Here is a 12,943-nt window from a genome sequence, read left to right on the forward strand (position 1 = left end):
CCCCAGGGTAGGAGATGCCCATGTATGAGGGAGCAGCTTCCAGAAGTGATGGGAAGGAGGACCATCCTTCAGAAAAACCCATCCCAGAGGACCAAGCACCAAGGCGCCAGGCAGAAAGCAAAGTGGTTTGGCAATCCAGGGCTGGGGGATAGAAGGCAAGCATGGGAATGTGAGTGTTTTTACCCTCCCAGGGAAGATGTCTGACATACTGCTGCAGGCGTCAGTCCAGGTCATTGACAGCATACGGTGCAATGCAGACGATGCGTACCAGGGGGAAGTCACCGAGAAGATGGTGTGTGCAGGCATCCCGGAAGGGGGTGTGGACACCTGCCAGGTGGGGCCTCCAGGAATCATGGGGAGTTCTAGGAATAGGGTTTAGGTTCTAGAGAGATGAGAAAACCCAGAGGCTGCATGCCCCACAGGAAGCCTTGCATATCCTGGGCACTCAATGTGTGATTATGGGAGGAAGAAAGGGAGGGAAGGAAAGGATACAGTCAGATAAAGATGTACGAATAGATGAGTGGGTGGATGGATGGATGCAGACAATCAGAGAATCTCTTTCACATTCAAAGATGATGTTACCGGCTGGGTGTGGTGGCTCACATTTGTAATCCCAGCACTTTAGGAGGGTGAGGCGGGCAGGGCAGGTGATTTGAGGTCAGGAATTCAAGACCAGCCTGGCCAACATGGTAAAACCCCATCCCTGCTAAAAAGAATACAAAAATTAGACGGGTATGGTGGTGCACCTGTAACCCCAGCTACTTGAGAGGTTGAGGCAGGAGAATTGCTTGAACCCAGGAGGCAGAGGTTACAGTGAGCCAAGATTGCGCCACTGCACTCCAGCCTGGGCGACCCAGCAAGACTCCATCTAAAAACAACAACAACAAAGATTACATTACTCATCCTCCCCACCCACTCTTCTCACTAGCTACGGAATGATTAGCCCCTTGAGGTCAGGAATCCCAGGTCTATTTTCTCTGTGATTGTCCCCAAGCTGCTGAACTACACTAGGAAAGAACTACCACCTGCAGGATGCTGGAAGAGCCCCCGTGCGTGCCCCTCACCCTGGCCTCATTGGCCATCAGGACTGTTTAGCAATCCCTGTAGACCTTCTTCCTCCCCCATACTTCCAGAGGATCATCTGAACCATTTTCTTTTTTTCTATTTTTTCTTTTATGTTTTTTAATAGAGATAGGGTCACTGTGTTGCACCAATCTGGTCTCAAACTCCTGGGTTCAAGGATTTTCCCATGAGCCATCGTGCTTGGCCTGAACCATTTTCATTAAAACCCCTACCCTACTGTCACCTCCATTTCCAGTCATTAAATTCCTTCACTTAAGAGGCATCTCTTAGTCATCGCTTGTGTACCATGAACATGGTAGTCTTTGGAGACCCCTCAGGGATCTCACACTGGTTGGGAGAAAGGGGGTAGCATTAAACAGACATTTAGGCTAGTTTTGGGTTCAGAGGGAGGAAGCCCCAGGGGCTAAAGGAGCTGATAAGGACTCCCAGATAAGTGCACTTTTCACTATCTGGCATTTTCTTGTTTTGTTATTTGCTTGTTCACTGTCTCTCACCCTATTTGATCCTAAGCTTTCTGAGGGCAGGGATCTTTTGGGTTTTTTTATCAGTTGGATCCCAATTGCTTAGAACACTACCTGGCACAAAATAGGCACTCTATAAGTAATTAAATAAATTTTGGAACTACTAGGTTAAACAATGATAACCAGGCTTTTTTTTTTTCTGAGACTGAGTCTCATTCTGTTGCCCAGGCTAGAGTGCAGCGGTTTGATCTCAGCTCACTGCAGCCTCCGCCCCTTGGTCCGAGTGATTCTCCACCTCAGCCTCCTGAGCAGCTGGGATTACGGGCACCTGCCACTATGCCCAGCTAATTTTTGTATTTTTAGTAAAGACAGGGTTTCACCATGTTGGCCAGGCTGGTCTCGAACTCCTGACCTCGAGTGATTCACCCGCCTCAGTCTCCCAAGATGCTGGGATTACAGGCGAGAGCCACCGCGCCTGGCCAATAACCAGACTTTTTTTACAGCATCTCTCAGAGCCTTTAATTTGCTAATGTGAGCTGTGAATCTCTGAGAGAAGGCTAACAGCACGCTTGCAACTTACTTGCTCACAGACAAGCCCTTCTGCCCCAGAAGAGAAGAGCATTCCAGGGTGCTAATGAGCAAAGAGGGTGAGGGTGGAACATCGGAGAGCAGCAGGGAGTTCAGGGGAACAGACGGGCCAGTTCAGGAAGCCGGGAAGGAGAAGCCCCCCCAACCTCACCTGCCCTCCCCAGCAGTCTCTGTTCTGGTCTCTCACAGGGTGACAGTGGTGGGCCCCTGATGTACCAATCTGACCAATGGCAGGTGGTGGGCATCGTTAGCTGGGGCTATGGCTGTGGGGGCCCGAGCACCCCAGGAGTGTACACCAAGGTCTCAGCCTATCTTAACTGGATCTACAATGTCCGGAAGGTAAGGCACCTTTGCCGTACCCACTGTGCCTTCCCTCCAGTCCTCTACCTGGGAGGTGCCAATCCATCCTTAGGTTTGATTTAAATGGCTCTGACAACTCTTTACATCCCAAATGAGTTTCCCTCCAAGCAAGGGACAGCCTGAGATTGCACTATTAAGGCTGAAATTCCTTAGGTCAGAGATTTCTGTTAAATGCAAATACCTTAGGGAATAGAACACACCAAGCCTTTCTTTCTCTTTTCTGACAGAATGAGACTATCAGATCCTTTCTAGAGAGAAGATTCTGATAAGGAAGAGAGTGGAAAGGCTCATGAGACCTCCTGGTCCTCTGCAGGGTAGGGAGAGAAGCAAAATGCCTCAGAAAAGGAAGACTCATTTTGCACATGTCACCACTTTGTCCAGTTTCAAATAATCTGAGTTTCTCTTCATCGGTCTCTCTTATTCTAGGCTGAGCTGTAATGCTGCTGCCCCTTTGCAGTGCTGGGAGCCGCGTCCTTCCTGCCCTGCCCACCTGGGGATCCCCAAAGTCAGACACAGAGCAAGAGCCCCCTTGGGTACACCCCTCTGCCCACAATCTCAGCATTTCTTGGAGCAGCAAAGGGCCTCAATTCCTGTAAGAGACCCTCACAACCCAGAGGCGCCCAGAGGAAGTCAGCAGCCCGAGCTCAGCCACACTTGGTGCTCCCAGCATCCCAGGGACAGATGCGGCCCACTGAACACGCCAGCCTGCAGGCCAAGGTCTCAGGGGTATTGCTAAGCCGAGAAGGAACTTTCCCACACTATTGAATGGAAGCAGGCTGTCTTGTGAAAGCCCAGATCACTGTGGGCTGGAGAGGAGGAGGAAAGGGTCTGTGCCAGCCCTGTCCGTCTTCACCCATCCCCAAGCCTATTGGAGCAAGAAACCAGTTGTAATATAAAATGCACTGCCCTACTGTTGGTGTGATTACTGTTACCGACTGTTGTTATTGTTATTACAGCTATGGCCACTATTATTAAAGAGCTGTGTGACATCTCTGGCATAGGCTAGCTGGAATGCTTGATAAGAACTGAGCTGGGACCATTGAACCTTCATTCTTTGACTTGGGGAGAAAAAAAGTTCTGGGGAAGCAATTGAGTCTCAAAGTAGAGGCAGGGGAAAAAAGAGTTGGGGAGACCAGATCTGCTGAGTGGCAGCAAGAGTGAGCTGCAGATTAGAGAAGCCAGGGTGAGCAAGTTTCATTCCCACACAGGGCCTTCTCCCTTTGCTTCTTTCCCTCCCTCCCTGCCTGTGATCATCAGCCAGGAGCCAGGGATAACTTATTCCTTGGGAAGGAGATGAGTTAGGCAGTCAAGGGTGACATTCGATCAGGGATGCCCAAGTGGCTGGAAAGAAATGATGGTCCTGTGTCCTAACTTTTTCCACGTGGAGAGCCCTCAGTGTGGCTTCTTACATTTAAAAAACAAAAGGGATCAGCTGCCAGGTATGAGGCAGTTCCCAAGCTGGGTTGTGAGGATATAAGCATGAATAAGTCCCTGCACTCAAAATGGTCAAAGAATTAAGCCCCATGGACTTTTTTGGCAGCTGTGTGAAAGCCTGGGTTTTCTGAGGACTCTCTTGCTATAGTTAAGTCAGATCCTAGATGAAATATACTTGTTCATATTGTACTAGGTTCTTAGGAAACAACAGAATTTCTCAAATGCCAAAAACAAAGAAAATAGAAACCCAGAAAACAAAACAAAATAAAACAAAACTATCAGAACTGTGAGCGGAAACGAAGGTGATGATCTGGGAGCAATAAACTAAAATCTTGGGTCGAGACCTATATGGAGGAGGCTGGCAGTGGAGCTAAACCTGGACACGCTGCAGACAAGGGAGCTGAACCAGGGCTCCTACATGAAGCAGAGATAACTGATGGCACTAAAGGTGATCTCAAATTGCAGATGGTCTGGAGGAAAATATCTCAAATTTAGAGCCTCAGGATTCCCAAAGATCCTCCAAATATGAACTCACAATCAAAGATCAGAGATGTTGAAAAATAAAAAACATCTTAAGTGGGCAGCATAAAAAAACAAGCTAATTTAGAACCCCAAAGGCTTCAGATGTCAGAATATTAGAGACTTATAATAATAAGCAATATTTACAGAGTATTTGTATGTGCCAGACACTACTGTAAGTGCTTCATCACGTACTGATTCATTTAATACTTGCAGAAATCTATGAGATAGGTATTATTCTTATCCTCACTTGATGGATTAAAAAAACTAAGGCACAATGGGGTTAAGCTCCTTGCTTGAGGTTATAGACTGTAAGTTGAACATGAGCACTTGGAATACAGAGTCTTGCTGTAAACTACCACACTATACCAATATGATAATTTATAAAATATTTAAATAAAAAATGAATACTAGTTCCACATTTTAAAATTGTGTTTAACTGTGGTCAAATGCACATAACACAAGTTGCCATCTTAACCATTTTTAAGTGTATAGTTCAGTGGTGTTATGTACATTCACATTGTTGTGCAGTCATCACCACCATCCATCTCCAGAATAGAAACTCAGTACTCATCAAACAACTCTCCATTTCCCCTCATCCCAATCTCTGGCAACTGCCATTGTGCTTTCAGTCTCTGTGAACTGGATTACTCTGGGTACCTCATTTAAGTGAAGTCATGCAGTATTTGTCTTTTTGGACTTGTTTTATTTCACTTCACATCGTGTCTTCAAGTTTCACCCATGTTGTAGCATGTGTCAGAATTTCCTCCCTTTTTAGACTGAATAATATTATATTGTTTATACCATATTTTGTTTATCCATTCATCCACTGATGAACATTCAGGTTACTTCTATCTTTTGGCTGTTGTGAATAATGCTGCTATGAACATGGGTGTGCAAATATCTCTTTGAGGCCCTGCTTTCAATTCTCTTGGGTATATTCCCAGAAGTGGAATTGCTGGATCATATGGTAATTCTATTTTGAATTTTTTGAGGAACCGATATATTGCTTTCCACAGAGACTGCACCATTTTACATTCCCATCAACAGTTTACAGGAGTTACTATTTCTCCATATCCCCCCCAACACTTGTTATTTTCTGTTAAAAATGGATATCTTAATAATCAAGCAAAAATAACAGGCAGATTTGCAAAAGAACCAAATAGAGCTTTTAGAAATAAAAATTGTAATTATAAAAATAAAAAACTAAGTGGATGGGGTAAATAACATTTAAAACACCAATTAAGAGAGAACAAATGAACTGGAAGATAAGTTGAAGAAGTGACTAGGCTTAACAGCAGACAGAGATAAGGAGATTAAAACTATGAAAACAAGGCCAGGAGCAATGAAGCCTAGAATGGTAAACTCTAACATATCCAGAGTCCCAGAAAGAAAAAATCAAGACAATGAGAGAGAGACAATATCCAAAGAGGTAAGAGCTGAGAATGTTCCAGAACTGATGAAAGGTGTGAATCCACAGAACATACACCACCATAGTGTACACATATACAACCAAGGTGGAAAAATTAGAATAAATCCACACCTATGTACATTATAATGAAACTGCAGAACACCAAAGACAATAAGAAACTCTTTACAGCAGGAGAAAGAAAACCCAGACCACCCACAGTACCACAAATCTACCACAATTAGACTGACAACAGGCTTTCCCACAGCAATAAAGGAGCTAGAAGTCAGTGGAAGTATATCTCCAGCATGCCAAAAGATAACAATCAATCAAGGATTGTGAACCCTACAAAACTATCTTTCAAGAATAAAGGCATTTTCTTTTTTTTTTTTTTTTTTTTTTTTTTTTGAGATGGAGTCTCGCTCTGTCGCCTAGGTTGGAGTGCAGTGGTGCGATCTCGGCTCACTGCAAGCTCCGCCTCCCAGGTTCACACCATTCTCCTGCCTCAGCCTCCCGAGTAGCTGGGACTACAGGCGCCCACCACCTCGCCCGGCTAGTTTTTTGTATTTTTTTAAGTAGAGACGGGATTTCACCGTGTTAGCCAGGATGGTCTCGATCTCCTGACCTCGTGATCCGCCCGTCTCGGCCTCCCAAAGTGCTGGGATTACAGGTTTGAGCCACCACGCCCGGCCAATAAAGGCATTTTCAAGAAAACAAAAACAGATTTTACCATCAACAAACCTTCTCTAAAAGAATATATAAAGCATTTACTTTAGGAAGAAGGAAAATGATCCTAAAAGGAAGAATCAAGAAGCAAAAAGGAATAGTGAGGCAATTGCGAAAATGTAGATAAGTCTAAACACATTCTGTCTACATATTATTATTATTATTATTATTATTATTATTTGAGACCGAGTCTTGCTCTGTCACCCAGACTGGACTGCAGTGGCAGGATCTTGGCTCACTGCTACCTCTACCTCCCAGGTTCAAACGATTCTTCTGCCTCAGCCTCCCAAGTAGCTGAGATTACAGGCACATGCCACCATGCTCGGCTAATTTTTGAATTTTTAGTAGAGATGGGGTTTCACTGTGCTAGCCAGGCTGGTCTCAAACTCCCAACCTCAAGTGATCCACCTGCCTCGGCCTCCCAAAGTGCTGGGATTACAGGCGTGTCTACATATTATTAAAATAACAATAATATCTATTTTGTGGGTTAATTTTTTTAAACAGATATTGAATTTATTGGTTGGCTATGAGTAGAAAAATACATAGGTAAAGAAAAAAGACCCTGTATATAAATACAATACTAGCTAGTTACAATTTGACCAAGAAGTTTCCATTGTAGGTTAATTTTTAAAGGCCTAACTGAAATATGGAGTAACAACAGCATGCAGCATGTAAATTAAAGGGGATAGCTGGAGTTAAAATATTCTAAAGTTCTTAAGCCTGTAATCCCAGCACTTTGGGAGGCCGAGACGGGGGGATCACAAGGTCAGGAGATCGAGACCATCCTGGCTAACCTGGTGAAACCCCGTCTCTACTAAAAAATACAAAAAAACTAGCCGGGCAAGGGGGCGGGCGCCTGTAGTCCCAGCTACTCGGGAGGCTGAGGCAGGAGAATGGCATAAACCCGGGAAGCGGAGCTTGCAGCGAGCTGAGATCCGGCCACTTTACTCCAGCCTGGGTGACAGAGCAAGACTCTGTCTCAAAAAAAATAAAAATAAAAATAAAGTTCTTAAATTGTTCAAGAGGAAGATTAAATATTAATGCTATGTTACATAAAATGTTTGTACTATGTTCTAGATGGTTAAAAGGGTAATCAACAAAAGAATGGAAATAAAAGTGTGTCCCTTCCAAAACAATTGAAAGTAGCAATTGATTAATAAAAAACAAAAAACACCAAGCAAGCACAAAAGAGAAAGGTGGGGAAGGAAGAGCACTAAGGAGGGTAAAGCACAGAAAAATGGAACAAATAGAATATACAAAGAGGGATGGTGAAAAAAGTACTAATATAATATCACAATAAATGTTAAATTCACCAAATAGTATACGGAAATAGGCAAATTGGATAAAAACGTGAGAGCAAGGTATATGTTATTTGTAACAAACATACACAAAACACCAGGTTACAGAACCATTAAAACTGAAAAGGTGGAGAAAGATACAGAGAGCAAGCATTTAATCAAATTTAAGCGGGGGTAGCTGTATAATATTTTTCTAAATAAGGATTTAGGACAAAAAGACAAAACTGACTTTAGGATAAAGAGAGTCACTACATAATCACGAAAGTTTCAATTCACTAGTAAGCTATAATAAGTGAAAACTTGTAAACAAAGAGAAGAAAATAGAAAAGAAAAAATCACCATCCTTTTGTCACCACCAGTTGGCAATCACACCAGGCTCTTATTCTGAAATGATATTGAAAGAGGAAAAATTAGCACTATTCTGCTTTACCATAGAAATCTACTTATTCAACAAGGGATCCTCACACCTCAGGCTCCCAAAGCTGAAATTACAGGCATGACCCACCACAACCGACCCAACACTTAATTTTTTTTTTTTTTTTAGAGCAGTTTTAGGTTCACAGCAAAACTGAGCAGAAGGTAAAGAGATTTCATATATACTCCCTGCCTCCACACATGCAGGAGCCTCCCTCATTATCAGCAACCACCCCCACCAGAGTGGTACATGGGTCACAGATGATAAAGCAGGTACCTTTCTGAGTCTGAATGATTTCACCCAGCATACTGCATTACAGATTCATCCAATGCTTTCACTTAGCATACTGCATTGAGAAGCCCATCGTGCATGGGATTTTGTGGAATATTCCACTGTACTGTATGGCTAGACACAGTTTGTTTTATCGACTCACCAGTCAAAGGAGATTTAGGTTATTTCTTCATTTTGGCAATGGCAAAACCTCTAGAAGCAACTCTGTACAGGTTTTTGAGTGAACATAAATTTTCATGAATTTCCTCTGACAAGAATGCAGTAACACAAAATGCATTTACTTTCCCATCTGAAACAACTAAAACGCTGGGGGAAAAAAATGCACGAAATGGCTTTCAGACACAGGGCATCAGCAGCACAGGTCAGTGATTTCTGAGAGAGGAGAACCAAATGAGGGAGCCCTCCAATTGCTACAGCACCAGGAAAGGGGACTCGGGCAGAGTCTGGCAACGTCCCAGAATCAAGGAGATGGAGTTAGGAGTCCAGTGGATAGGGCTGACTGGGCAGTGTCTCAGAGAAGAGATAGCTTCACAGAGACAGCACTCCAGAGACCTGCAAAGGGTCCCCGCGAGTCTTCAGCTGCGGATCCAGGCACGCCTGAGGCTGAGAAAGAACCACCAGAAAGGGTTAGAGGAAGCAATCCCCGGAGCTCACACAGGGCCAAGAGTAATTCACATTGCAGCCAACTAAAATGGCAAAACTTCCTAATTCATGAGAGATGAGGAAGAGTGTTCAAAGGGCATTACCTCAGTAGTGGGGTGAGGTCAGCCCTGGATTAAAGGCTGCCCTATGTGAGCTCCAGGGATTTTCCTTCCTCATCCTTTTTAGAGGCTCCTTCCCTCACCTTAGATAGTTTCCTCACACATCTGCACTATCAGTGCTCAGCTGAAAACTTGGGGGGACCCTCCAAGGTTCTCTGGTCCTGCAAACTCTTACTGTCCTAACCTCCTCCAGATTCTTGGCACCTCTCCACAACTCAGAGACGATGCTAGGCTTAGCCTGGGGCCCCCTCCCCAGCCTTCCAGGCACTGCAGCCTGGAAACTATCTCCAGGCAGTAAGCTGGAGCAATAGTAAAGTTCATCTCATGTGTTTCTCCCTCTCAGGAATGACAATTCTCCACTGCCTATTGTCCAGGGTCTGAAAACCATTGTATCATATGTGTTTTCCAATTTTTCAGTTGTTTAAGGTATAAGGGTAAATGGTCACTATGCCTCCATCTTGGCCAGAACTAGAGATGACATCATCTAATCCTGTTTTAAAAGAACCACCCTGGAAATTAGACTAAAGAGGACCTAAAGCAGGAAGATCAGTGAGAAAGCTACTGCAATAATCCAAGGGAGAGCCAGGGCAGGCTGGGTCAGGACTGTAGGGATGGTGGCAGCGAGAGGTAGTTGAGGTGATGATATATTTTGAACATAAAGCCAATGGGATTTGCTGATAAAAAGGTTTCAGGTCGAAGACAAAATAAGGAGTCATGTTAGACTCTAAAAGTTTTGGCCTGATGACTGGATGAATGGGGAAACGTGGGGAGGAGCAGATTTGGAGTCAGATTGAGGTGAGATCATGAGTTTGGTTTTGGGCAGTTGACATAACCAAGTCTGCCAGGAAGTCATTTCTTAATACTGGCCACTCCCCTCCCAGCCCCAACCCACTCAGCTGACAGCCCCTCCTGACCAGGAACAGGAGGGTGTGAGCTCAGTGCTGGCCATACCTGGGTTTTCTTCCCGTAATGCTGGCTCAGCTTACAAACTGCTTAACATTTACATGGCCTGCACTTTGTAGTTTTTAAAGTATTTCAGACCAGGCGTGGTGGCTCACGTCTGTAATCCCAGCAGTTTAGGAGGCCGAGGCGGGCGGATTACCTGAGGTCAGAAGTTCAAGACCAACCTGGCCAACGTGGCAAAACCCCATCTCTACTAAAAATATAAAAAAATTAGCTGGGCCTGGTGACACACGCCTATAATCCCAGCTACTTGGGAGGCTGAGGCAGGAGAACTGTTTGAACCTAGGAGTAGGAGGTGGAGGTTGCAGTGAGCTGAGATTGTGCCATTGTACTGCAGCCTGAGCGAGACTCTGTCTCTCTCTCTCTCTCTCTATATATATATATATGTGTGTGTGTGTGTGTGTGTGTATATATCACACCTGTTGATTCATTTAATCTCACAAGAGTACTATGCAGTAGGTTTCATCATTCCCATTTTGCAGGTTAGGGAACTGAGTGTTGGAGAGATGAAGTGGCTTGCCCAATGCCGTTTCACTGGTAGGTAACAGAGTGAGAACTTGAACCCAGGTTCCTGGATTCTAAGTCCAGGATTGTTCTTTTCTATATCTGCTTGCAGGCCGTGGAAGGGAACCCTACATCTTTCCTGTTAGCACTGCAGGTGGCTTTGTTGAAGCAATGAGCTATGAGAGAACATCCCCCCTCCTGCTGTGTGCCCTCTGCTGCTACAGTGTGCACAGGTCCAGTTAGAATGGCAGCGGAAGGGCTGGCCATCTGCCTGAGGAAGTGGGAGCCCTGGGGCTCCTGAATTGGGAGGGTCTTCAGCTTTCTTTGGCTTCAACCTTAAGTTTGCTCTCCAAATGACTTGATAACACCATAGGAAGCAAGGACTGGAAAGCAAAGTCTCTCCACCTCTTGCCCTGCCCCCTCGGCAGATTTACCTGCATTCATTTCGCCTTGACACCCTTTCCTCTGTCTTGGTGCCAGAGGTGTGACCTGACCTGTCTTAAGGCCAATCATTCTGCCTGGCCACTGGATCCTATCCCCTTGCGTCCACCCAAATGACACTTTCTTTCCTCTCTCTCAACTACTGCAGGCTGTCTGGCTCCACTGTCTCTTCCTCATGCGCATTTAACTTTTTTTAATTTCTTCCATCTTTAAAAGAAAACCATCTACCCTCCTTCCTACCAGGGCCAATGCCTGTCACAGCTAAGTTACTTGAAATTGTAACCTATGCACCAGGGCCATTTTCCACCTCCTACTGACTCTTCCACATACTGGAATCAAGCTTCTGCCATCTCCCCGCATCTGGCTGACCCATTTCACTTTTCTGGGTTCACTGAGGTCACCAGTGACCAAGCGGCAAGGATTAGTCCTTAACTTAGCGATGGTCACCCTGTTCTTAACACTGTTTCTATATTGGCCTCAAAGACATCACTCTGCCTTGCCCTTGGGTGCTTCCTCATCAGTCCCCTTCCTGGCCTCCTCTTCCTCCAATTAGCCTCTGAATGTCAGAGACCAGGGTTCCCCCTTCCCATAATCTAGAAGAGCCACCTTCCCCACAATCTGAGACACTGCTTACTCCTAAGGTCCAGACTTCTTTTTGGTAACTGTCTACCATTTTGCAGCAGATCCACCTGTGCTGTTGCCTCCTCTGTTAAGTGTGTGAATTTGCACGGATACCCCCCAGCCTCCTGGAAAGCTGAACATAGGGAGCTAAAGGGTTGTTCTCCACCGGGAGTCAATCGACCCAATCTGGGGCTTGCAGAATGCAAGGTGGGGAGGAGAGTTGGCCAAAGACAAAGAAATTAGGCCCAAAGGCCAAAAGACCAAAGGGTCTATCAAAAGAAATCTTTTCTGTTCCTTTAATGCAAAGGCCTAGCCCTTGGGGTCAGCAAAGCTCCCCTCTCTCTTCTGAAAGCAACGGAGAAGATGACATACTTGAGGAGGCAGGAGAGGAAAGTGTAACCAGCTTCTTTCCTAACACCAATGTGGGGGAGTAGAAGATAATTCCCAGCTTTTGTACCAAGGCCTTCTGAAAGATCCCCTAAGCACGTATGTTCACTTTCACCTTTATTTTTAGGTGTACAGACCTCCTAAAGTCAATCTGATCTGCGTGCCTGCCACCAGCTCAGATTAAGGACCCTTAATTTGTGTGTATGTTAGTCCCCATTGAGTTAGCGTGGGGCTAGCATGGAGCTTAACAGGGAGTGACCCTATATCCAGGTTTGCCCAGGACAGTCCCAGTTCCTAATGTGGTTTTGAGACATTGGGCCATCTGTCAGTTATAATGGCTGTTGGGTGGGGAAAGGAAGTAGGGATGAAACAGAGCAATGACAGAGACCTAATCAGACCTGGGGACTGATCCTTACAGGGGTAACTGCAAGTTCAATGCATGGCATCCCAAGTGTTCTAAACCCAGGCTTGCCGCACGAAACCTCAATATCCAACCGGTGTACTGCAGATGCAAAGGTAGCAGGAGGTCCCAGGCTACAGGAAGTACCTGAAGACAGGAAAGTGGCTGTGTGGGGAACCCAGGTGGTGAATCCATTCAGGGCAGGAGCATAGTGCAGTCTCTATAGCTGAGGGCTGGAGGAGGCAGAGCTGGCAGGGACATCTGCCAAAACTGATTCTGCATA

At 45.3% G+C, this 12,943-nt stretch overlaps 1 protein-coding gene across 5 annotated transcripts in view; it reads left to right on the forward strand.

The window, feature by feature from the left end:
• The window catches only part of TMPRSS4 (transmembrane serine protease 4), a 44,298-nt gene extending 39,424 nt beyond the window's left edge, over positions 1–4,874 (forward strand). For 4 of the 5 annotated variants that reach the window (XM_025357874.1, XM_025357873.1, XM_025357876.1 and 1 more), the window contains 3 exons: positions 192–334; positions 2,322–2,471; positions 2,919–4,874. In XM_025357874.1, the coding sequence (XP_025213659.1) occupies positions 192–334; positions 2,322–2,471; positions 2,919–2,930 (305 nt within the window). In that variant the 3' untranslated portion in view covers positions 2,931–4,874. The remainder of the gene's footprint in view (positions 1–191; positions 335–2,321; positions 2,472–2,918) is intronic. The other variant, XR_003115708.1, reaches the window with a different exon arrangement.
• The last annotated feature ends 8,069 nt before the right edge of the window (positions 4,875–12,943 follow it).

The sequence above is a fragment of the Theropithecus gelada genome, chromosome 14, assembly GCF_003255815.1.
Source record: "Theropithecus gelada isolate Dixy chromosome 14, Tgel_1.0, whole genome shotgun sequence".
Classification (NCBI taxonomy): Eukaryota; Metazoa; Chordata; class Mammalia; order Primates; family Cercopithecidae; genus Theropithecus; species Theropithecus gelada.